This window comes from Mirounga leonina, unplaced genomic scaffold, assembly GCF_011800145.1.
Source record: "Mirounga leonina isolate KUSES-001 unplaced genomic scaffold, KU_Mleo_1.0 Mir_94, whole genome shotgun sequence".
NCBI lineage: Eukaryota > Metazoa > Chordata > Mammalia > Carnivora > Phocidae > Mirounga > Mirounga leonina.
Genome location: NW_023270855.1, coordinates 33,951,592 through 33,978,090, shown reverse-complemented (window position 1 = coordinate 33,978,090; position 26,499 = coordinate 33,951,592). Strand labels below are relative to the sequence as shown.

General features: G+C 38.0%; 1 protein-coding gene across 1 annotated transcript; it reads right to left on the bottom strand.

Moving 5' to 3' along the window:
* Nucleotides 1-3,995: 3,995 nt before the first annotated feature.
* ARF4 (ADP ribosylation factor 4) lies at nt 3,996-23,866 on the bottom strand. The gene is made up of 6 exons (XM_034998045.1): nt 23,065-23,866; nt 14,161-14,241; nt 13,576-13,685; nt 9,786-9,857; nt 7,596-7,721; nt 3,996-5,229 (listed from the first exon to the last, which is right to left on the bottom strand). The coding sequence occupies exons 1-6, from the start codon at nt 23,129-23,131 to the stop codon at nt 5,143-5,145; spliced, it is 543 nt and encodes a 180-aa protein (XP_034853936.1). The 5' UTR covers nt 23,132-23,866; the 3' UTR covers nt 3,996-5,142.
* Nucleotides 23,867-26,499: the final 2,633 nt, after the last annotated feature.

The following is a 26,499-nucleotide window of genomic DNA, read 5'->3' as shown; positions in this document are numbered from 1 at the left end:
AAAGTGGTACCGCCACTTTGGAAGACAGTTTGATGGTTTCTTAAAAGACTAAACATACTTGTACATACAATCCGCCAATCCTGCTCCTTGGTATTTACCCAAAGGAGTTAAATACTTATGTCTGTGCAAAAATCTGCACAGTGTTTGTAGCAGCTTTACTAGTAACTGCCAGAATTTGGGCTCAGCCTACTGACTCTTACAGCAGATAAATGGATAAGCCATGGTATAGGAACTATCAAGCTTTCATGAAAAGACATGGAAGAAACTTAAATGCATATTAAGTGAAAGAAGCTAATCTGAGGAGGCTACACCTTGTATTCCAACCATATAATATTCTGAAAAAGGCAAAACTACAGAGGCTGTGGAAAGATCAGTGGTTGCCAGGGGCTGGGAGTGAGGGAGGGATGAACAGATGGAACACAGAGGATTTCTAAGTGAAAATATTCTATATGCTGTAACGAGGGATACATATTATACATTTGTCCAAACCCAAAAAAAAGTACACTACTAAGAGTGAACCCTGATGTAAACTTGGATTTGGGATGATTATGTGTCAATATAGGATCATCAGATGAAACGAATATACCACTCTGATGGGGAATGTTAATAATGAGAGATGCATGCGTGGAGGCAGGGGCTATATTCCTTCCTCAACTTTTCTGTACATCTAAAACAAAGTCTCAAAAAAAAAAAAAAGAGTAAATGGGAAAGATACACCATGCTAACACTCATCAAAAGAAAGCAGGAGTAGCTATATTACTTTCAGGTACAGTAGACTTCAAAACAAGGAAAATTATCAGGGATAAAGATAAATGATAAAGGGGTCAGTTCTACAATTGTTAACATGTATACACCTAAGAGAGTGTCAAACTACATGAGGTGAAGCAAAAACTGAGAGAATTCCAAGAAGAAATATATGAGTCCAACACCTCTTTGTGACTGACCCAGCAGGCAGAAAACCAGTATGAAAATAGCTGAAACCAACACCAATAATCAACTGGATTTAAATGATGTCTATAGACCACTTCACCCAACAAGAGCAGAATATACATTCTTTTCAAGCTCACATGGAACATCCACCAAGACATTCTTGGCTATAAAATACACCTGAACAAATTGAAAGGAACAGAAATCCTACAGTGTCTACATTCAGACTACAATGGAATTATACAAGAAATAAAAAAAAAAAAAACACAGCTGGAAAATTCCCACTTAACACACTTCTAAATAATGCATGAGTCAAGGAAGAAATCTTAGAGGATTGATTTACATGAAAATAAAAACTTAGCAGAATTTGTGGGATGTAAAGAAGTGCTTAGAAGAAACCTTACAGCATTTAATTCATACATTAGAAAATACCTAAAATCAATCATTTAAGCTTTCACCTTAGGAACTAGAAAAAAAGGAGCAAATTAAATCAAAAGTAAGAAGAAATAAAAATCAGCAGATATCAATGAAAACAAGAAACCAGTGGAGAAAACCAATTAAATCAAAAGCTGATTCTCTGAAAAGGTAAAATGGTTAAGCCTCTAACCAGACTAAGAGAAAAAGGACACAAATCACTACAGATCCCATGGACTTTAACATAAAGACTGACCCCAGTGGCGCCTGACTGGCTCAGTAGGTAGAAAATGTGACTCTTGATCTCAGGGTTATGAGTTCAAGCCCCACATTGTGTGTAGAGATTACTTAAAAATAAAATCTTATTATTTTTAAAGTATTTTATTTATTTTTGCAGGGGAGGGGAAAGGGCAAAGGAAGAGAGAAATCCAAGCACACTCCACACTGAGCACAGACTCCCATTCGGGGCTCGATTTCATGACCCTGAGATCGTGACCGGAGCTGAAACCAAGAGTCGGATGCTCAACTACGCCACTCAGGCGCTCCTAAAAATACGATCTTTTAAAAAAAGAAGTCTGACCCAATAAATGATCTGAAAGTGATTACTACTACCTGAGATAATTTTGTATATATGCTAAAGAAAACTGCAAGTCTGTGAATGGGACATGAATACTCTGAAAAATTAAATAACATTTCACTTGTGTTTTCAATGGAGAATACATAAGGTGAAGGGGGAAATTCATGTCAACAGAAACATGTAACAAAATACCAAGATATTACATCACAGGAAAGCAACTCAATTAAGTCAAAGGACAAGGGTAATATTATGCCCACGCTCCCCGCCCCCAAGAAAAAGCTTATTGGGCAGAGGGATAGAAAACAGATAATGGTTCTACCCTCAAGTCCAATGCTGCTGCTCATCAGCCTTTAAGAGAACCACAATTCCTCTTCAGTTTCTCTATTAACATACTTAACAATTATTTGATAGAATACTTTTTGATCTAGGGACCTAATCAACTGCTGTGTAATAGGGGAGGTCACAGACACCTCTTATTGACTGACCAACACTAAGGTTAATATTTATGTGAACAGTAAGCATTGAATCTTGACGGTGTCAAGTATTTCCTAAGAGCACTGAGCATGTCAGTAAGTTATAGAACAGTGATAGTAACTTTCTAAGTTCACATCATTTACAAAGAATGTTAAAATACAGGGGAAGGCATTATGGGGGTTACCCTTTTTTTTTAAGATTTTATTTATTTATTTGACAGAGAGAGAGACAGCGAGAGAGGGAACACAAGCAAGGGGAGTGTGAGAGGCAGAAGCAGGCTCCCCACAGAGCAGGGAGCCAGATGCGGGGCTCAATCCCAGGACCCTGGGATTATGACCTGAGCTGAAGGCAGCGCTTAACGACTGAGCCACCCAGGCGCCCCGGGGGTTACCTCTTAATTTATACTTTTCCCCAAAGAATTTACTCACTTCTAGGAGGAGGAAGGAACTTCTCAATTTGACTTAAAAAACTACCACCACTAGGACTGAAGAAAAAGTAATTTTTTAAAAGATATTATTTCAGAAAGCGAGAGCACGCCCGCATGACAGAGAGCGTCCACACCCGTGCACGAAGAGAGGGGCGGGGCAGAGGGAGAAGCAAGACTCCCCACGAGCAGGGAGCCTGCCATGGCGCCTGACCCCAGGACCCTGGGATCATGACCTGAGCCAAAGGCAGATGCTTAACCAACTGAGCCACCCAGGCACCCCGAAAAAGTAATTTCTTGGGATAAAAAATGTGCCAAGTTTTGCCAAGTTACCAAGTTAGTGTTTTCTTAAAAAAAAAAAAAAAGTAATCTTGCAAATCTAACCCATTTGGTGAAAATGAGGCAATTTTATAGTTTCTTAATGCAGTCATTTCCAACGATAATAAGAACTGCTTTACATCACAAATAAGATTATACAGATTCTCTTTACTCCTTTTTCAAAGTCTGTGAAAGCATTCTGAATTTACTTCAGTTTTTTAAATACAGTGGTAACTTATGATCACAACAGTCAACCCACTGGAAGTTTAATACTACCTAGCTGAACCCTGTAAAACTACACATACTACATCATATCTTAGTTTTATCCCACAAGAAAAGATACCTTTCTTACTCAGGCAGAAGGGAGAATTCATCCGGTAGGCTAGGAAGTTGCACTTACATCAAATGACCCAGGTTAAACACACACACACTTTACCCCAGGAACCTGCATGACCATCATCAGCTACTTAATTCCAATTTCCTTTCACTTTTTTTTTATGATTCAAAAATATACATTATTTTACTAGCATATATTTGGTTTGGAATTTGAAAGATTTGTAAGATACATAAAACATTGTAGACAAAAACTAAGTTAATTACTCCTAAGGTTACCAAGGTGAGTCCTTAATAACTTCATAAAGGTAGTTAATGAAGTATAAATACCTTTATTGCCTTATTAACAAAGAATTTGTTACATGCAGCTCTCCGCAGAAGTTCTGAAATACATGGAGCTAAAACAAAGTGCTTGTGAACTCCTTGACGCAGGAGAGCGGCATCACTAACAGTCTGCATTCTGCCACGCAAACAGCACTTGCATTTTTTAAACTAACATTAGTTGTGAAACAAACACATCATACATGCTTTTTGGGCAGTTCATTTTATTACAGCTTTTTACTCTTGATCTGAGTTTAGAAATGTACAGTGTCAAATTCTATTTTTAATTATTAAAGGAAACTAAAATTTTGAAGTTACCCCCCACTGTTACACACGATAGCAACCCATACCTTACTTCCAATTTAAACAATTAGTAAACTCACTGAGACCTATATTATTGTTCACAAAATGTAATATATGCAAATTAACTTGGTAAATAAGAAAATCCATTTCAAACATCTTCAAGACTCAAAAAGAACACACACAATTACATATTTTTATCATTTTATTAGGAATAATTCCAAATGGGTTATGAAGAAAACTTACTGAGTTTGATGAGTTTTCCAAAAACTCTTAATGAAGATATGTTCACCGATAAACAAAACATCAGCAGAACTATCATATACTGGGCAAAGAGTCAGGCTGATACCAAAAAGCAACATGCAACATAAAAAAGATACAATATAAAGGAAGACAATCTGCTGGGTATTAAAAATCATCTCAATATGAACTCTTTGCAACCAGCACAGAACCTAATTAGCTATCAAATCCAAACCACACTAAGGTAAGCTTGGCTGATGAAAGCCAGGATTCAATAAGGGGGGGAAATATAAGTTCCTCAGTGCAAGAGATCTGAATAGTGTTTTGGAGCATTTCCCTGGCTGGTACAAGCAGTATTAGAAGATCCTTTTGGCAAGGGAGAAAAATAAATACAAATGGAATGCTACATTTTTTAAATCAGCAGACTGTCCCAGGAATGATAAAGGTATCATTAAAGTAGCAAGGGGATAACTTTAAAACATTATTTCTCGTGGGCTCAAAAAACATTCAAAACGGATTTATTTAAAGGTGTCACAATAGCTATGTCCAGGCATTTAGGCTTAAGGGAATTAAAATTAAAAGAGGACACTTTTTTCCCAAGTTAAGAAGAATTTCTTTAAAACCAAGCATATTGCTAAATAGCAATATTATACTTGGTCAACAATAATTGGCAACAAAATAAGTTTAAACGCTGTAATATTCTGCCCAAACCAGTCCCGGATACTGTTTAATAACCAAGATGCAAACTAATTTTGTTGTAACAAGCCTAGACCAATTCTATCAAATGTGTCCTTGGTTAGATATCCAGTTTCATTTAACGTTTTGAAAGCTCGTTTGACAGCCAGTCAAGTCCCTCATACAGACCAGTTCCTTGTGTAGCACAAGTGGCTTGAACATACCACTGTAAAGGAAGAACAAGAAAATACTTGATTAACAGAAGACTATATATAACCACCGTCTTTAAACTTTTGCGATCAGAAAATTAAGTATTTCCCCCAACTGCCCAAGGGTAATACTTAAGTCAGCAGTCACCACCAATGTACAGGAAAAAAGAAAACAAAAAATTAATATATAAAACTATAGGAATAGAGGAGTAAATACAGCATACATCTCACGATTACTTTTATATTTAATAACCTCAGTAACTGTATAGATTGGAAGTGTTCTCAAACATGCTTCTCACAAAACTCCTGTCATATTTAAAGGTACTCCTACCCATTCAATAGATTTAATCAACAATGTACTCCTTAAACCAAAAAGAACATTCATAGGAAGATTAGTAACTAATTAAGTACCCACCAGGTCTTTATAACCCTCGTTTCCCATAAAACTAAGTTCAGAGTACAGGAGGCAAACTTTTGAAAAGAATAGGAGCTGTTGACATTGGAAGCAAGCTTTTCAGATAATTTCACTATCTTTAGTTCCCATGCATTCCAAAAAGTTTCACTTTTAAAAATGGTACCAGGAACTATATGAAATGCCAAGAAACGTTAACAAAGAGCAAGAAAAAGATCTAGAAAACAATTTAATTACTTTTTAAATTTTTTTTTTATTTTAAATATTTTATTTATTTGACAGAGAGAGAGAGACACAGCGAGAGAGGGGACACAAGCAGGGGGAGTGGGAGAGGGAGGGAGAAGCAGGCTTCCCGCGGACGCAGGGAGCCTGATGTGGGGCTCGATCCCAGGATGCCGGGATCATGACCTGAGCCAAAGGCAGACACATAATGACTGAGCCACTCAGGCACCCCAACAATTTAATTACCTTTAAGAGATAGTTTATTTTTATTATTTTTCTTTACTGACCTGTTTTATTCTGCCTTACAATAAAGACCTTGCTTTAATATTGCCAAGGTCAATGCAAGTACACCACACTGCCAATTATTATTTGAATACCAAAACACCCCAGTAACCTAGAAGGCTGGTTAAAGGTATAAATTCTTAGGGCGCCTGGGTGGCTCGGTCATTAAGCATCTGCCTTCGGCTCAGGTCATGATCCCAGGGTCCTGGGATGAGTCCCACATCGGGCTCCCTGATCAGTGGGGAGCCTGCTTCTCCCCCTGCCCCTCCCCTTGCTCGTGCTTTCCCCCTCTCTCAAATAAATAAAATCTTTAAAAAAAAAGGTATAAATTCTTATCTTCACAGCACTGAAAACGGGTATCATCTAGAGTTTAGCTGGTTTAAAGCAGCCTGGGACATCTCAAACAGCCTGTACAGTTACCGCCACAGCACACTATCTGCCTTGTTGACAACTTAGTGAAAAACCACTGTAAAGCACAAGTCACACTGAAGTTTGTGATACCATTTGTATATATAAAACGGTATACTGTGTTTTGCCAGTATTTAAATCACTGATCTAAAACAAGCTACTGGAGAACAAGCATAATACTTCTTCTAATTTTAAATTAAAAACTTGTTTAATGTCATAATGGTAGTTCATAAGCTTTGGATGTTAAAAGGCAAACAGTATAAAACAAGATTATCTAAAACAGGGCTGCAAAAATTTTGCAGTTTTAGTAAGAAAACCAAATTACAAAATACTTGCTGCAGAGCTATTTAAAAGATATAAATTGATCGAGCCCTGCATCGGGCTCCCTGCTCAGCGGGAAGCCTGCTTCTCCCTCTCCCACTCCCCCTGCTTGTGTTCCCTCTCTCGCTGTCTCTCTCTCTGTCAAATAAATAAATAAATTCTTTTAAAAAATAAAAATAAAAAAAATAAAAGATATAAAAGTAAAATTAACAATATCAATAATCTTTAGATTATACAATTCTCATAAAGTACATCTTTTATTGATACTAAATGTTTTGAGGATAAAGTTAACAAAAACCAAATGAAATAAAGATACCTAAACATTTGGATCCTTAAAGGATAAATATTAAAAGTTAAAAAATGGAGGGGTGCCTAGGTGGCTCAATCAGTTAAGTGTCCAACTCCTGATTTTGGCTCAGGTCATGATCTCAGGGTCATGAGATCGAGCCCCATATTGGGCTCTGCACTGGCTGTAGAGCCTGCCTGGGACTCTCCCTCTAGCCCTCTCTTAAAAAAAGAGAGAAGATATAATTAACATAGTTTAAAAATTGAACACACAGAAAAGCCTGAAAGGGCTCATGTCTATAAGAATGTATTACTTTGTTTTTTTTTTAATGATGTGCACGTTATCTGTTCAAAAGGGACAATTCCTTAATAGGTACTTAAAGTGAATACTTCCTTAAGCAATTACATTAATTCTAAAAGTCAGGTGCTTAATATGAACCTCCAAATACTTACTGTTCTGTTACGAAGAGACTGAAGACCTAATTTATCTGTCATTTCACTGATGGCCATAGCATTTGGCAAATCCTGTTTGTTCGCAAAAAGCAGCAATACTGCATCTCGCAACTCATCTTCCTGAAGCTGAAAACAAAAGCTAAGATGTTAACAACTAACAAACTGGAACTCAAATCACTGTGACAAACTAGGTAAAACACTGTCTTCCTGCATATACCACTTATTCAACATTAAATATATTATTAAACATCAACCTAATTTCACTACATAAAGTTCAGGGACACTTAATCTCATATCCTTCAATTTTTAAATCCCAAGCAAATAATCATATGCCTTTCAAGTAAAGCAAAACTATTTTTCAAGCCAATCATCCTGCACTCCATTAAAGTAAATCATTCATTTCAGCTTTCATGATCATCCATTAAGAGTCAGGATCGGTGGGGCGCCTGGGTGGCTCAGTTGGTTAGGCAACTGCCTTCAGCTTGGGTCACGATCCCAGGGTCCTTGTTGACAAACCCTCCCAAGACTAAGATTCTCAGATTCTTTTTGAGTATGCCAGTCACTTTTATTTAAAACAACAGATTCCATGTTAAAGTGCTAAGCCACAAAAAAACTGGAGTATTACAATAGTTCCAAAAACATTAAAAAGAATTTTACTTGAAATCTGCTATTTAAATGACATATAAAGACCAAAACAAAAAAATGACAAAACAGAATTCTTATTAGATCACGGTGAGATTCTTGTCAAGCTGTAGAACAGTTTCCTTAAAGGCAAAATCCTCTGCCCAATTGCCTTTACTCCCTAAATGAGGTTCTGGAACACATACTGAATAATTTTAGTAATCTATATCTCCACTTGTAGGTTTTGTGGTCTGGCCTTTATCTCATCTGAATTTTCCATATTGTCCGAATTCATCGTTCTGTTTGCTCTTCTCAGTCTGTATTCCTAAAACATTTTCTAAACATCTGTTCTAATCTCGTCTTCTCAACATCAAGCAGCTTTTCCTCCAAATTCCAAGATTCCTGGTGTGATTTCATTATTCATTTAGCTTTAATACATGTTTCATGTTATCCATGAGCACACTTGGTTGGGGTTTTCTCCAGGTTTTTTTTTTTTAAGTGTAGTTGAAAGTTGCATCCTTTAATGCAAGCTTTTTTCATTTCAAAAGCAATTTTTAACTCTTCAATTTCATTTTCCAGGTCCTCAGTTTTAGCTTCAATTTGCTTATCTGGCATGATTTGTTCTGGAGTTTTTTCTTCATTTGCATTAACTACTGATTTTTATTCCAAGAGTTACTGTTTTGTCTGTGCTCTCAGCCTGACCAGCAGCGTCAAGCGGTCCTTGGGATGCACCACCTGGGCACCGGGGACCTGTGCAGGCCCACCCTCCCTGCCTCCCACTCCAGAGTCGGAGGGCTTGGTGGCTGCTTGCTCTTTGGGTTACAATTATGACTGGCACGAAGATCTGCCACCTAGGACGGGAAGGCATGGCCTCAGGAGGCAATATTCCCGCCACTAAACTGTGGCCAGCAAAAGCAGTAGTTAAGTTTTTGAGGACTCAAAACTTATACGTGGATTTCCAACTGTACACATGGTGACTGGGCCATGAGTCGGCACTCCTAACCCCCATGATGTTGCTCAAGGGTCAACCGTACCTGAGAACAAGCTGATACATAGCAAAGCTAAAATACCGTATCAACCAAAATGCTACTATCTTCAGGTGGAATTCTTTATCATGGGTGCTATTATGAAATATTTCAAAGTATGTATTATATAGGTACAGAACAGAGAAAACCAAACCCAAAGACCCTGGGAACAAGGGGTTTGAGCCAAGATTCCTAGATCACAAAAGTTCCAAAACTACAGATTTTTAATCTATTAAATAAAGGACTGGACTAATGGAGATATCCTCAACCAGAGAATATCACCCCCTGGAGCATGCTAAAAACAAGCTGAGCCTTCCTCCCAACTTAATGAAGTAGCTACTCTTCTGTGTGTTTTTTAAAAAGTTCTATAGGAGATTTTTATGTGTGTTCTTAAGAACCTGTCATGACAGTTCCTCAAGGCTCTTTCTAGCTCTGAAACAATTCATTTGTGTAATCTAATCACAGTAAGATACCAACCACTAACACTACCACTGTCACCCTGAAAAACACATCTTAGAAATATTAATTTAAAAAATATTCTTACCATTTTCTGCAGCTCTTCAGCTCCTTCCTGAATTCTTTCACGATCATTACTATCTACCACAAAAATAAGACCCTGGGGAAAAATTGTTTAAATAAATTGCAACAGTTAACCTTAAAGGAGACACTAAATATAAAATGTAAGTACAGACAAAAGAACCATACTGAGTTAAACATTTGGAAGACAATGTCTCCTTATTAAAAGAACAACAAAAAAAGAACAGTGCCCTAAGTACTAAAAATAGATTTGAGCACTATTTGTGATTTTAACTTATGTTATTTAAAAAAAAAAAGGGGGGGGGGCACCTGGGTGGCTCAGTCAGAGCATCTGACTCTTGATTTCGGCTCAGGTCATGATCTCAGGGTCGTGGGATCAAGTCTCCCATGGGGCTCTACGCTCAGCATGGGAGTCTGCTAACGATTCTTTTTCTCCCTCTCCCTTTTGCCCCTCTCCCATTCACATGTTCTCTCTAAATAAATAAATAAAGTCTTAAAAAAAAATCTTACTCTTAACCAACTGATCACTTTTCTCAACTACACTATGAATAAATTTTATCCCTCTTCCCTTGCATGTTAAGTACAGATAAGTCCAAATAACAAAATGGTCACTAAGTGGGAACAAAAGGAAAAAGAATCAACCAAAGATCCTAAAGATGCATGAATTTACTGACTGAATTAGCATATTCAGTAAAAGGCATGCATAAAGTGTTTCTTAAAAAAAAAAGAGGGAAGGGGCACACAAAATAGTTTTGGTAGGCTTCTTAGAGAAAAGTAAGCCCTGCTCCACAATGGTTGACTTGATCAAATAAGAAATTCTTTTATTTTTATTTTTTAGGTAAACTCTAGGCCCAAGGTGGGGCTTTAACTCACAATCCTGAGATCAAGAGTCACATACTCTATAGACTGAGTCAGCAAGGTGCCGCCAAATACGAAATTCTTAACAAAAAGAAAAGTAGTAACGATTCTTATCAGATATTCACAAACATAAGAATTCTATTCTAGAAAAGAAATGGAATTAAGGAAACAGTTAAGACTTTTCTAAAAACTTTCAAATGGGAAAGTATAAAATTTTCAACTAGAGAGGGCAGATTACCTTGGTAGTTTTGTTAAAAATCTATTCCTATTAATACTAAAGTGATTACTTTAAATATTATTCTCCCCACAACCCTGACCACTGAAGTATTTTTTGATCATTTGTCACTTAATCACAAACTGTCTTGTGCTTACTTATTTATATAAATAAATAGATTAACTCCATCAGAGCATAAAATCCACTTAGGGCAAAGAGCTACTTCATTTTGTATGTACCCCTCAGTACCATCATAGTACTGAGCTTGCCAGGGTACCTAATATTTATTTTCGGCTATGGTCATTAAATGACGATTTTCTTTGGTCTAGCGAATTTCAAACCCATTTCCTTTGTCTCTGCTGGAAACCATCATTTTAAACCTCCTAATCTTTGAAAATACTTTTGGTGCTATGAGAGCCAGTATGGCATAATAGAAGGATATCCAAATTCAAATCTCAAGACTACTTATTACATAAATGACCTAATCCTGGAACATGCCTCTTCTATAAAAATAAAACCATGCCAGCCAACTTTATAAGCCTGTTAAATGTAATCATACAGGTATAAAAGAATCTACTTTGCACTTGGCTTATCACAGGCTTTAGTATATGTTGTCTCCTCCTTTCCCTCCTATTCCAAAAGTTATTCCTTTTTAAAATCTATCCCTCTAGGGGCACCTGGGTGGCTCAGATGGTTAGGCGTCTGCCTTCGGCTCAGGTCATGATCCTGGAGTCCCTGGATCGAGTCCCGCATCGGGCTCCCTGCTCGGCGGGGAGTCTGCTTCTCCTCCCTCTGACCCTCCTCCCTCTCCTGCTCTCTCTCTCGTTCTCTCTCTCTCAAATAAACAAATAAATAAATAAATCTTAAAAAAAAAAAAATCTATCCCTCTAGAAGAGGCAATGGCTCCAAAAGGGATCCAATTTTATTTGTACTACTAACAATCCATTTTTATTTTGTTTTAAAATGTAAATAACACTATCAGTTCCAAAGTAACACTACTGAGAGAAAGAAGTATTTCAGTAATAAATTCAGTTATTCACTTCCTGGTACAACCTAGAATCAAAAGTGTAGAAAAGCTAGGATTCTAAAGATAAGTTTGGCTACAATAAAAGACTACTTAAAAGGCCAAGTATTTACTTACTTAGAACAGCAAAATAATTGGAATTATCTAATGAGGGAAGAGGAATTTACTACAATAAATCCTGTGTCCTGGCTTGTTAAGTTAGAAGCATGGTTAAACAGTATTCGTTTCTTTTCCATTTTATAGCTAATAGAACTGATGCTAGAAATGCTAGAAAAGCTGGTGTAAGAGCTTAGCTGACATTACATCTGGTAACACATAAAAACTTTCCCCTGTAGTCGTGAGTTCTCTAAGAAGAAGTACTTGGGACTTTTGATTACAAGGTGATCCAAAGAGGCCAGGAATGGATCTAATCTCAAGAACTCAAAAGTAAATGGGGCACCTGGGTGGCTCAGTTAAGTGTCCAACACTTGATTTTGGCTCAGATCATGATCTCAGGGTTGTGAGATCAAGCCTCATGCTGGGCTCCACGGTGGGCACGGACCCTGCTTAAGATTCTCTCTCTCCCTCTACCTTTACCCCTCCCCGCCACATGCACGAGCACTCCCCCCCCCCCAAAAAAAACGAAACAGAACAAAAATGCAAAAGTACATTACATACAAAGCATTCTAAACAAATTTAGGTTAAGACCAGGGTTACTCTTAGTCAAGAATTACAAACTAAGGATTAGCAAAGTTTTACTTTGTCCCTAATTTTACTTCAAAAACATATTCCCTAAATGAAATGACTTACTTTAAAATAATCCAAAAGGTGAAGTACATTAGAGAGAAACATCAATTAAACAATATTGGCCATATCCTAATAATTGAAGTTGGGTAAAAGATATGTGAAAGTTTATATGCTATTCTCTCTACTTTTGTGTACATTTGACAATTTCCATAATGAAGTTTTTTAAAGCTCCCCAGGTGATTCTAATATGCAGCCGAATTCGAGAACTCCTACTCACAGGATTACTAAGGTCTCTCCCATGCCACTACACACTAGATGATAATATAAAAATACCTTATAAATCAATGAAGTGGATCTACATTAATATATATTTTTTAAAAATTTATTTTAGAAAGAGAGAGAGAGAGGGAAAATGAACAGGACGAGGAGAGGGAGAAAAGAATCTCAAGCTGACTCTGCGCTGACTGTAGAGCCCAACACGGGGGGTCTATCTCATAACCCTGAGATCATGACCTGAGCTGAAACCAAGAGTCAGACACATAACCAACTACACCACTAGGAACCCCAGTATATTTTTTTTCTTAATGTATTTTAATAAGGTAAACACTTTTAACTGGGCTAAATGAAGGACTACTAATTGCTTTTTATTCATTAAAAATTAAAATGACAGAAAGTTATATAGACCTTAGTTTCTAGACTAAGAACGAAACAAACAGAACTCCTAATTCAATCTTGAGAACCACCTCCATCTAATCTGCCAAAATATTGTTATGATGGCTATGTAACTCTTCCATTCTGGGTAACTTAGCCTTCAAAGGCATGAGTGAGAGAGTTCACTGAAGAATATGTAAGTAGTGATAAGAATGCCAACTCATATAAGAATGCCAACACTCAGTTAAATAGTAGATATCAAAAGAAACTTTAAAGCATAAAACATATAAAGAAAAGTTATACAAACTGTATAGCATTCCTTACCTGGGTGTTTTGGAAGTAATGCCTCCAGAGAGGCCTAATTTTATCTTGACCACCAACATCCCATACTGTGAAACAAATGTTCTTATATTCTACTGTTTCCACATTAAAACCTACAAAGAAAAAAAAGACAGTTGTGCAAAATGTCATTAAGAAAATGAAACCCCTTACTGTGGAATTCTCTCAGAATTGCTTTTTAAAAATCTCCTAATCAACAAACTGAAAAAACCTAAGCCAGTTACAATGATAGATATATGCCATAGTAAACTTGTCCAAACCCATAGAATGCACAACACCAAGAGGGAACTCTAAGGTAAACTACGGACTTTGGATAATTATGTCAATGACGTTCATCAGTTATAACAAATGTACCACTCGAGTGAGTGATGTTGATAAAGGGGGAAGCTATATATACATGGGGGCAGGGAGTTTATGAGAAATCTCGGTACCTTCCTCTCAATTTTTCTGCGAGCATAAAGCTCTCTAAAATAATAAAGCCTTAAAAAATTGCTTCAAAATTAAACCATATTCTATTTCATTTTATAATATATTATGATATGAATTAAAGTCATCCGTAAACTTTCTTACCAATGGTAGGAATGGTGGTGACTATCTCCCCTAACTTCAGTTTATACAGAATGGTCGTCTTGCCTGCAGCATCCAATCCAACTAGAAAAAGACATTAAAATTTTTAAATCTAGACCAAAAGCACACACACTAAGAATTAATTTTACAACAAATTTATAGTTTGAAAGCAAAAGTCGACTGGTCAAAGCACAAATGAGTTAGAAATGAAATTACTTCATTTCTGATCCCCTAGGGCAACACTTGCTACAGAAAGCCTTTCCATTTTTCTTTCTAGACCTAGAGAGACAGCATGTAGTAGTGAAAAGAAAAGAGTATCTGGCTGACTCAGGCTCTGGTCTCTAGATTTGCTTTGCCACAAATTAGTTAAGTGTCTTTATTTTATTTTATTAAGATTTTATTTATTTGACAGAGAGAGACACAGTGAGAGAGGGAACACAAGCAGGGGGAGTGCGAGAGGTCGAGAAGCAGGCTTCCTGCGGAGCAGGGAGCCTGATGCGGGGCTCGATCCCAGGACCCTGGCATCATGACCTGAGCCGAAGGTAGATGCTTAACGACTGAGCCACCCAGGCGCCCCAGTTAAGTGTCTTTAAACAAGTCACTCTAGGAAACTGAGCCCAGAGAAAGTAACTGTAAAACAAGGAGATCGAATCATTTAATCTAAGATATTTTCTAATTCAATCCTTATTAATTCTATGAACTACTATCATTTTTAAAAACCCAAGTTACATATTGAATCAGAGAACACATAAAAACAAGTGAATAAAAATTATCTTAAAAAAATGTTAACTATGCACTAGTGTCCTTAAATGATAATAAAGGAAGATGAGGCCAATATTACCCCTACCTAAATTCATTTCTACATCAAATGCACAGAAATGAGAACAAAAGATTGGTTAATTTGGGTTGTAAAAAATGGCCTTATCATATTCATCTCCAATGTAACTAATGTCTAAATTCTTAAAACAATTCCTTTGAAGCAGATACAAGTAGGGAAGAATGTGCTTGTTTCTGAGGGAAAAAAAATCCATCCTGGAGTAAGAGGGTATACTTCTTCATTACAATGATAGTGATGAGCAAATTAAATGCTCATTTTAAGTATGAATCTCTCAAAATCCACATATTCTACACTGTCAAACCCTTCTAAATGGAAGGTCAGTATCTAATAACCTCACTGAATGTATCACTGGACATCACATATGGCCATCTAGATTTATGCTATCACAGATTTTTTTTTTTAAGATTTTATTTATTTGACAGAGAGAGAAAACAGAACTACGCAGAGTGGCAGGCAGAGAGAGAGGGAGAACCAGGCTCCTCGCTGAGCAGGGAGCCCGACGCGGGGCTCCATCCCAGGACCCTGGGACCATGACCTGAGCCGAAGGCAGACACTCAACCGACTGAGCCACCCAGGCGCCCTTACGCTATCACAGATTGTGATATGAATTCAACTTCATGATTTAAGCAAGGTTGCTTTTTAAATATTTAAATCAAAGAATGACTTTGATTGGTACATGAAACAAATGCTATTAAGTTAAAGAAAACACACACACACAGAAATCACCCTACTTACCTAATTTACATTACTGTGCAAGTAAGTTTAACTTTTATCAGTTCAAAACAGAACTAAAGGCTATAGGCAATTTCAGAGCCCTTCTACCCATGTAACAACCTTTTCTGCTCTGTACCCTACAAAGGTAGCTTTAAGATCTCTCTGTACACTCAGGCAATTTATGTCTTCGTATCCTGTGTCTTCTAATTAAACTGTGTTCCCTACTCCTTCATACTGAGATATTCAGGTTTATTCTTTCCAAAATACTATGACAGTTACTAGACAGAGTGAGCAACTAAGCCCTCACTCATGGGCACAAGAAAGACCAACTGGCCCCAGGAGGTGTTTTGTTTTTTGAGTATGGGACAGTATCCCCCAAAAAAAAAAAAAAAAATCAGAAAATCTAATTCTAAAATAGACACAAAGAAACAAAACTAAAGTTTGATATCTTCAGTAAAAATACAGAAAACAATGGGAAGAACAATATGATCATTTCATTGTTTGAAAAACCTGTCTCTACGTGATGTAACAGAGCACTGGGTGTTATAAGCAACTGACAAATCACTGAACTCTACCTCTCAAACTAATAATATACTATATGTTAATTAATTTAATTAAAATGAAATTAAATTTAAAAAAAGCAGCTGTCTCTTGAGAGAATAAGTCCTTCTCAGGTGATTTTGATCAAATTTTAAAATAAAGCAGAATTCGCCCTTAAGCACCTAAGTTAACAGGGGCACCTGGGTGGCTCACTTAAGCATGATGGGATTGAGCTCTGAACTGGTCTATGTTGGATGTGGAGCCTAAGATTCTCGCTCTCTGGGGCACCTGGGTGGTGCAGTTGGTTAAGGAGCTAACTCCTGGTTTCGGTTCAGGTCATGATCCCAGGGCCCTGAGATGAGCCCTGTGTCCAGCTCCATGCTCAGCATGGAGTCCTTAAGATTCTCCCTCAGCCCCGCCCCCTGCTTGTGTGTGTGTGTGTGTGCACTCTCTTCCTCTACAAATTTTTTTCCTAAGATTTTATTTTATTTGAGAGAGAGAGACAGCGAGAGAGGGAACACAAGCGGGGGAGTAGGAGAGGGAGAAGCAGGCTTCCCGCCGAGCAAGGAGCCCAATATGGGCCTCCATCTCAGGACCCTGTGATCATGACCTGAGCCGAAGGCAGACATTTAACGACTGAGCCACCCAGGCACCCACAAATAAATTAAAAAAAAAAAAGATTCTTAGGGCACCTGGGTGACTCAGTCAGGTAAGTGTCTGCTTTCCGCTCAGGTCATGATGCCAGAGTCCTGGGATCAAGCCCCCCATCAGGCTCCCTACTCCGCAGGAAGTCTGCTTCTCCCTCTGCCCCTCACCCCACTCGTGTTCATGCTGTCTCTCTCTCAAATAAATAAATAAAATATTTTTTTAAAAATCTCTCCCTTTCCGTGCCCCTCCCCCGCTTGCACGAGCTCTCTCAAAAACAAAAAAATAAATCAATAAAAAAGTATCTAAGTCAAAATATGATTAAACCCAAGTCAGAAGAAGTGAAACTACAGCTGATTAGAAAAACGTGAGCTAGGGGTTTTTTTAAAAGATTTTATTTATTTGACAGAAAGCGAGAGAGCGCAAGGGGGAGCGGAAGAGGGAGAGGGAGAAGCAGGCTCCCTGCTGAGAAAGGAGCCCCATGTGGGACTAGATCCCCCAGGATCATGACCTGAGTGAAAGGCAGATGCTTAACTGAGCCACCCAGGCACCCCACCTGAGTTAGGTTTTGAGAACTATGGCACATGCTAGTCCTCACTGGAAGTCCAATTGAACCTCATACCATCACTAAAACAATTTAAATCCAAAAATACTGACACAGAATGAAAGAAACCCAAGACAAATTATCATAACTATTTTAAGTTCTAGAAAAGCACAGAGGTAACCCAATTTTTAATGAAACTGCCAACACCTGATTGCGTGCATAATATTCTACTTCTAAGTTAGAATTTTCTTCACACAATAAACATGAGTTACTTTCATTAAAAAAAAAAATTCCAAAGTAGCAGATTTCCTTTATTAATACATTGGCCTGGTTACATTTCCTGATATATCTATTAGGAAGATGACTGCTTAAGAGCCTTGAATATATATTATATACTTAATTTAAAAAGGGGGGGAAGTGTTTACAAAATAATGCAACCATAAGGCTTTTTAATAAGCAAGTTATTTTTAAAATAAAAATTGTAAGATAGTTAAATAGCTCACAGCCCCATACAAGATTCTAAAATCATGAATATATCTTTTGAATTGCACAAAAAAAATAACAGTGCTATATAAATGTAAACCAGAATTTTTTTTAAAAAAGGGATTTCTACTGTGAGATTAAAGATGCATATACCATCACTTAAAACTCATTATATAGTTCTTTACTCAAAAACATGTTGGTCTAACAATTTTGTGCTACTTCAGTCATTTCTTAAGTACCTCCTTCCTTACTGTGGCAATATCTGGCAATGAATTTTCTTCACAAAATGAAACTATAACCAGTTCTCACCTAGCCAAGATAAGACTAATCTGTACATTCCAGTAATGCCCTCCCTCCCTTTCACCCCCATAAACAAGTCACTGTATTGAAAGATACTGGAATTACTTGTTCTCCTTAACTGGACCTGCACTTTGACCAAAGTCTTAACAGCAACAAAACTACCCCAAAACTCTTAGCCAATCATTAAAAAGCATGTCTACTAAAGTGTGGCAGCAAGAAATATTTATATTTTAAGTTAAAGACACTAGACTCCATGACCTCAAATTGGAAAAAAAAACACAGAAAGGAGACTGGGATGAAAAAAGTATATTTTCAGGTGGATAAAGTTTCACACAGAGTATTTTTCTTTTTCATGTTTTTATCTTTCAATTTTCTACAAGGAAGCTTAAAATACAACTTCATAATTATTTAAAAATAATTTAAATTGAGTGCTTACTGTGTTCTGAGCACCACACTAGGTGATTCCATACATTTTTGTAATATAAACCTTACAACTACCCTCTATTTTTCAAACGCAGCATCTGAGGTTCAGAAATGTCCCCAGAATCACAGCAGTAGAAGACGTATGCAAAACCCCAAGTCTTATGGAGAAGTTAGATCCCTGAGACACAGCTGATGGGAATGTAAAATGGTGTAGCTGAAATGGAAAACAGTTTTGTCAGTTCCTTAAAATGTTAAATATAGTTAACACAGAACCCAACAATTCCACTCCTAGGTATTTATTTACCCAAGACAATTAAAATTATATGCCCATACAAGAACTTTTCAAATGTTCACAGCGGCATTACTCATAACAGTCAAAAGTGGAAACAATCAAATTTCCGTCAAATGATGAATGGATAAACAAAATGTGGTATATTCATAGAAAGGAATTACTCTTCAGCCTTAAAAAGGAATGAAGTACTGACACACGATAAAATATGAACCTTTAAAACATTATGCTAAATGAAAGAAGCTAGGCACTAAAGGACACATTGTACGATTACATTATGTGAACTATCCTGACTAGACAAACCCACAGAAACTAAAAGTAGATGAGTAGTTGCAGAAGAACTGGGGAAGAAGGGGAGCAGTAACCACTAATGGGTATAGAGATTCTTTCTGGGCTGATGAATATGTTCTAGAATTAAGATATTGGTGATGGTGGGCCACCTGGGTGGCTCAGTCAGTTAAGCGTCCAACTCTTGATTTCAGCTCAGGTCATGATCTCAGGGTGGTGGATTGAGCCCCCTGTTGGGCTCTGCGATGGGCGTAGAGCCTGCTTAATATTCTCTCTCCCTCTGCCCCCCTCCCACACACACACTCATGTGCTCTTAAAAAAAAAAAAAAGACAGTGGCAATAGTGACACAAGTTTGTGAATATAGTAAAACCACTGAACTGTACACTTTAAAGAGATAAATTTTATGTTACATGAATTACATCTCAATTTTTAAAAATTAAAACCAAAACCCCTAAGTCTATACCAGAGCTCTCAAATGGTATTTATACACTGCCATCTTGCCTTTTGGTTTTTCTGGTGGACATACAGTATCTTAGTATTTTACCTAATTCCTCAGAAGTCTGACCATCAAAACTGAAAGTGAGGTTACCAGGTATACAGAAAAATTATTATAAGCTTAGATTTTACTTCTACCCAAAAGATCAGAAATATCTGCACTTTGATCAATGTGTTAATTAGCAGCAAATTATCAAAGTCTGAAAGCCATCTGCAATAATGCCAGAGGGTACATCTAAAAATGGCTGTATCAACTTCTAGCAGCATCAACCTAAGATTTTTGCCTTTTCTATTGTTTCCTTATATCACATAACTAATCAGAAGGGCTTTTTTTTTTAAAGGCTGCCAATTATGTTTTCAACTAATGACCTGAGAAAATGCTCATAATAAGCTAAGTCAAAAAGAGAGAACTCCAATTTCCTCTTAAAAACCTGACAGTAAATATAATAAATGTTAACAAGAGTGAAATGGTGGAATTATAGTTAATTATTACTTTATTCTTTTAAAATTAAAAAAAAGACATGTTATTTTTAGAATGAGGACAAAAAATTAAAAATCACATAATAAATCTATTCACAAAATATGCTGGGGAAAAAGCATGAAATACCACTCTTTAGCTTGAAGCCTCACTTAAAATATTAGTAATATTTTTCAAATTGGCAAATAAAAGAAGCTCCCCGATCCCCCCAAAACCACAGTCACATAAAAGACAATACAGAATTATACTGTTATTAGCAATCTTTTAAAAAGCAACATTTTCCCAGCTTTTCAATAGGCAAAAACTCATAAGTTCAAAGAGCTTAGAATTAATAATTCCTCTACAGAACACATTAGTGTTTTCCAATGTAAACAAAACTTGGGGAATCATTTCCCAAAATTACATCTTATCACAGATCAAGACACTGGAGATCAGTCTAAAAATAAGGTAATGCAGGGCTACATGGGAAATCTAAGATGGAAACTGATCATCTTTGAATTTAAGCTCAGTAATATCATTCACATGAGTGATTTCTCAAAAAAAAAAAAACTAGACAATTTCTGTCAATCTATACTTTAAGTGACATTACATTTAAAACACTGCATTGGTTTTGAATTAGTTCAAACACCTTTTAAAATTATTTGAACTTCTAGGAGAACAAGTGTAAAATTTTAAACTTCACAGTAATTTGGCAAACCAGACTCATGAGCTAACTGCTATCTTTCAGTAACACTTTAAAATGATAAAGTCTGAAAAAGTCACTGACTCAAGAAGGTATGAATTTTATGTAAGCCTTATAAAGGTAAAGGAAGCACACATATCTGCCAGAGAACATTAATATGAAAAAAGCAATCATTAACTCAATTCTAAACTTGAATAGGGACAGAGACCTTAAGAGTGATTATTTATGCAGTCACTTCATAAAACTAAACAAAAAAAATCAACTATCAAACTTCCAAATCACCTCTTTCCCTACCCATGCAATATCCTAAGGTTATGCTTCATTTGATGAGTTACTATAAAACTTGACCTTGTGACTTTAGTGTTTTTAATCAAGGAAACCTGATTATCCCAAAATTAAAGAGCAAAACAAGAACAGGAAACCAGAATAAAACATTTAACATTAAAAAAGTAATTCCAAATCATGACTTCTATCTCTTGCACAAATGCACAAAGTTAAATACTTTTCCATTTTCTTTCAATTGTCATTTTTTGGAGGTAGGAGAAATGCTCCCCTAATATAGTAAATTTAGGAAAGTGCTTACAGCATAACTCTACTTTTCTTCTCCTGCTGAAACTTTAAGCCATCACAAAAGACAGGGTACAAAACACAGCAATTCATTTACAATCAATCTTAAATAAAAGGACCAACATAGTACATTTCCAGGAACACAACTAGGAACTAGTTAATTTCTTTAAGGAACAGCCTGGAAATTCATTTATCACAGTCCAAAGTCCTCCCAATGACTTCAGATGCTTTTTAGACTGTCAACTTTCAGGCACCTTAAAAACTTAACATGCCTGCCCTCCTTTAAAAATTGTCTCTATAAATGAAATCTAAAAAACTTTTTAGAGAAAACATTTTGATTTATCTTTATGAATGAATTATTAACAACTATTCCATGAATTGTGAAGAAGCTAAAAATAACAGTTAAGAGAAAAAAGAACTAAATGTGTAACCTTCATACACCTCGAATTACTACTGAATTTTGCTTCGGAAAACTTTCAATGGTAGTAGAACTAGAAAATATAACTTCCTCCCCACTCTAAAAAAACAAGCTCCTGATGAACCGACAAGTCTGAACGTTTAATTTAGAGGAGCTCCTTTTTGCATTATTGAGGTCCACAGAGCTTAGCTGTGATGTAGAGACAACTCACAGTAATATGGGGGAGGGGCCGCTTACATCACCCAAGTGACAAGCCCCTTCTCCCTCAGCTTAAAAAAAAAAAAAAAAAAAAAAACAGGCGCTGAAGAGCAGTTTTCAAAAGCCTATTTTCCAAAAGAAATTTTTAAAAAGCCCTTTATAATTATTACTAAATAAAGGTACCCTAAAATTAAGGGTCACAATGTTCAGTTACTAGAAATTTGTTATCGGCTTAAAAAATTAACTTTAAAAGTTTTTCATTAAACCTTAACCAGCTAGATAAAAATTAGTTTGAAAACCAAAGACAGTAAACCAACATATTTAGTTTTTGAGGGTGGCCAAAAGGTGATTCACGATAAACTCAGTTTCCAGGGACATTAATAAGGAAAAGAATATGAAGCGGAATCCGGAGCGAAGTAAGTTTGGCGAAGTGAGCGCTGAGGACTCCGGACTCTTCTGAAACCGAGGGTGCTCCCTTGCCACCGCTCTGGGCCTGGTCACTTCCTGCCCCGGGCGGCCCCGGGCTCCCGGCGACCGCTCGCGCCACATACCACTGGAGTGTGCAGTGTGTGTGTACGCGGAGCAGAAAGGGGGACGAGGAAGACTGGAGTAGTTCTGCCTCCGTCCTCACCGCTGCCCACACCGGAGAAGCCCGAGCCAGACCGCACTCTCAGAACGGGCCTCGCCAATGTCTTCCGGGCTTAGCGAGATCAGAAGAGTTCGCTTCCCCCACATCTCCGCCCAATCCTGCCTGGCTTTCAGTAAGATCAAGTAAAGAAAGCCAAAGCCAGAAGGAAGAAACCTGTCCCGCGACCCTATCCGGCCTCTTACACAGATCTGGGGCGACCGCCCACCTATCGCCCCATTGTTCCCCCTTGAGAATTCCTCCTGACCCCGAGCCCGCCGCCCCTCCCCCACCAGAGCGGGCGGAGGGACAAACAGGCCCCGAGGCCGCCCCAAGCACTGAGACCCGGCCTGCCCTCGGTTGTCGGGCCCTCACTCACCCATCAAAATGCGCATCTGCTTCTTGCCGAAGAGGCGGGAGAAAAGGGAAGAGATGGTGAGGCCCATGGCAGTAGTGGCACTTGCGATGGGCAGGAGCAGAAGGGGTTTTGGGGCGTCCCCGGGCCTTCTCCTTTCACGCTCCCAACTAACTGAGCGAAGGAAGAGGAGCTGAGGGAGAAAGAGGGCGGCAGAGACGGCTCGCTAGCCGGCGTGTTAGACGAAGCTCTGGAACAAGAACTAACGGGGCGCTGCTCGACGACTGGCGCGGCAGCTCCGGGACTGGCGTTTTAGGCTTCTGCTATGCCACGTCACGCGGTAGCCGCGGCGACTCCAGCTGCGGCCCGGCCCCTCCAACGCGGACAGAATCGCGTCACCGCCGCCCCAACCCCCTGCGCTTCCGGTGCTGGCCGAACCACTGCGCCTGCGCACGAAAGGGATTGGCCAGTTTCGCCGACGTGATTCTCTGGCCGCCGTCACCTCCCGGTGGCGAAGCCAATTAGCACATGCGTACTGGGAGACGGACAAAGTCCCACAATGCTTCGGTGGGTCACTTCCAATCAGGTTCTAGGCGAAACGCTTCCGCCCGGATAAATACTTCCAGGAGGTTGTAGTCCTTACTTCCGGAAAGGCGCTCTGTGCATTGTGGGTTAGGAAGTGAAGCTCGGTTCCTCTTGCCCTTTGAGTGCCCTACTCTTAAACGCTACGAGCGCTGGGGATTCCACGGTCCGCCACGGTACGTTTCCTGCGCGGCACCAGACACTTGTCCTAGTGGAGAGGTGAAGGTGGGCCTTCCTTTCCCAGGAGATAAGTGGTTAAAAGTTGTGCAGACGTAGACGCTGTGGCCTAGACGCATTGACCCGTCCACTCCAGGTCATACTGAATATCCCTAATCCTGTGTCAAGAGGAGAGAGCTCCGAGATACGTTCATCTACTAGTACAGCTTTTTAAGAGAAGCCAACGAGGAAAGATTGCTTTTCTTGTATCATTTCTCTCCCTGAAGCATGGAAAACTTAATTCCTTATGTTAAGAAAGTGGAAAGCCTCCTCATTCTAAAAATATTTATGATCTTAATGTTTTTCTGATTACAAAATTAGGTATACATCTTGTAAAAAAAAATTTTTTTAAGCGCATTCCCCATAATTTTCGCCATATCCCCATATTTCCTCCATGCTGTTGGTGCAGTTCAGGATTAGCAGCTACCCCTACCTACACCCCTACCTTAGTTAAGTCATTATCAGATCTGATTAAAAGTTTAACTCCCTTGGAAAATACTTGTTTGATCTCACTAGATGAATTACTCAGGCTCAAAGAATCATAACCACTCTTAATAGTTTTGATTTCACATATAATATTATTGACAACCTTCCTCCCTACCCCACTTGTCTGAAAACGCTGAGAAGACAGGACTCAAATCCTTTTCTGTATGCCATTGTATTCCCTGGAGTTGGCACACCATGACGTTCAAATATGGTTGAGTGATAGAGGGGATGGCTGAATAAACTGTATTATATCCATACAGCATAAAACTATCAGAAGTTAGAATAATAAATTCTAATGAAAAGGTCTCCAAAATACAGTTAGTGGAGAACGCCAAATAATGAGCGAAGTACTGTAAAACAATATACTGTAGATTTCCTGGGTATTTGTGAGTGTGAGTGTGTGTGTGTGTGTAAATGCAGAAAAAGAATTTTTTTTTTTAAGATTTTATTTATTTGACAGACAGTGAGAGAGGGAACACAAGCAGGGGGAGTGGGAGAGGGAGAAGCAGGCTTCCAGCCCAGCAAGGAGCCTGATGTAGGACTTGATCCCAGGAGGCTGGGATCATGACCTGAGCCAAAGGCAGACGCTTAAGGACTGAGCCACCCAGGCGCCCCAGAACAAGAATTTCTAAGTAGAATCTGCAGTAGTGATGGTGGTTACCTGTTTAACCTGTTTGGAGGGAGGAGGAGGCCTTCCCAGGAAGTGAGGGAACCTGGTTTTGGTGTAGTGGTCAAAAGACCTTAATCTGTACTTTAAAAATTTTGCTTTAAGGGCACCTGGGTGGCTCAGTCATTAAGCGTCTGCCTTCAGCTCAGGTCATCAACCCAGGGTCCTGGGATTGAGCCGCGCATCAGGCTCCCTGCTCCACAGGGAGTCTGCTTCTCCCTCTCCCACTCCCCCTGCTTGTGTTCCCTCTCTCACTGTCTCTCTCTCTGTCAAATAAATAAATAAATAAAATCTTTAAAAAATAAATAAAAATTTTGCTTTATTGAAATATAATTTGTACATGCAATAAAATTCACCAATTTTAACTGTACAATTATATGAATACAAATGTATACAGTAGCATAACCAACACCGTAATCATGATATCAATTATTTCTATTACCCCCAAAAGTTCCCTCATACTCCTTTGTATTCATCCTCTTCCCTCACCTCCAGCCCTTGGCCAAACACTGATCTGTCACAATAGCTTTGCCCTTTCCAAAATCTCATATAAATGAAATCATACAGTATGTAATCTTTTGTGTGTGGCTTTTTTCTCCTAGCATAATGATTTCGAGGTTCATCTATGTTATCGTGTGTATCAATAGTTTGTTCTTTTTCACTGCTGAGTAGTATCCCACTGTATGGATATACCACAATTTCTTTATCCACCAATGATAGACTTTGGGTTGTTTAAAGTATTGAACTTTAAAAAATAAATAAATAAATAAATAATAAAGTATTGAGCTTTTATGAATAAGATTGTTTGAACATTTGAGTACAAGTGTTTGTATATCTGTATTAATTTATTTTTACAATAATATCCATGCATTTATCTGTGCATTACTTATATAATTTAAAAAGTAATCTTTGAATTTGATAAATGAGTCAACCACTGTTTGACATATATTCTTCCACAGTTTCCTCCCTGAAATACTAACATCTCTATATAAATGTTAATGGGATTTTATACTGCTAAGCAACTCCTTTTCAATTTAATAATATACTGTGGACATTTAAAAATATCAGTATTTATAGATTTAACTCATTCTTTTTAAGAGCTGCATTCCATTGTAGCTACATAAAATAACTTATTTAACTGATCTATAAAATTGTAAAACATGCATATTCTTTGATCTAAAAATTCCACTTCCAGGTATTTATGGTAATGAAAATTTTCAACTTTGTTATGTTCAGGGGCACCTGGGTGGCTCAGTCAGTTAAGCGTCCAACTCTTGATTTCAGCAGGGGTCCTGATCTCAGGGTGGTGAGATGGAGCCCCAAGTCAGGCTCAGCACTCAGTAGGGAGTCTGCTAGAGATTCTATCCCTTGCCCACTGCCCCTCCCCCCACTCACCTGCCTGCTCTCTAAATAAATGAATAATAAATAAAATAAATAAAATCTTTAAAAAAAAGTTTGTCCCATTCAAAAATGTTCATTACAGCATTGTTTGTAATGGAGAAACTGGA

Excerpts from the sequence above, each read along its gene's own strand:
- ARF4 (XM_034998045.1), bottom strand. The coding sequence starts at position 23,131 with ATGGGCCTCACCATCTCTTCCCTTTTCTCCCGCCTCTTCGGCAAGAAG. Across the intron at positions 13,686-14,160 it reads CACCACCATTCCTACCATTG|GTTTTAATGTGGAAACAGTA; the intron begins GTAAGAAAGTTT and ends TTTTCTTTGTAG. Across the intron at positions 5,230-7,595 it reads AGTCTCTTCGTAACAGAACA|TGGTATGTTCAAGCCACTTG; the intron begins GTAAGTATTTGG and ends CTTCCTTTACAG.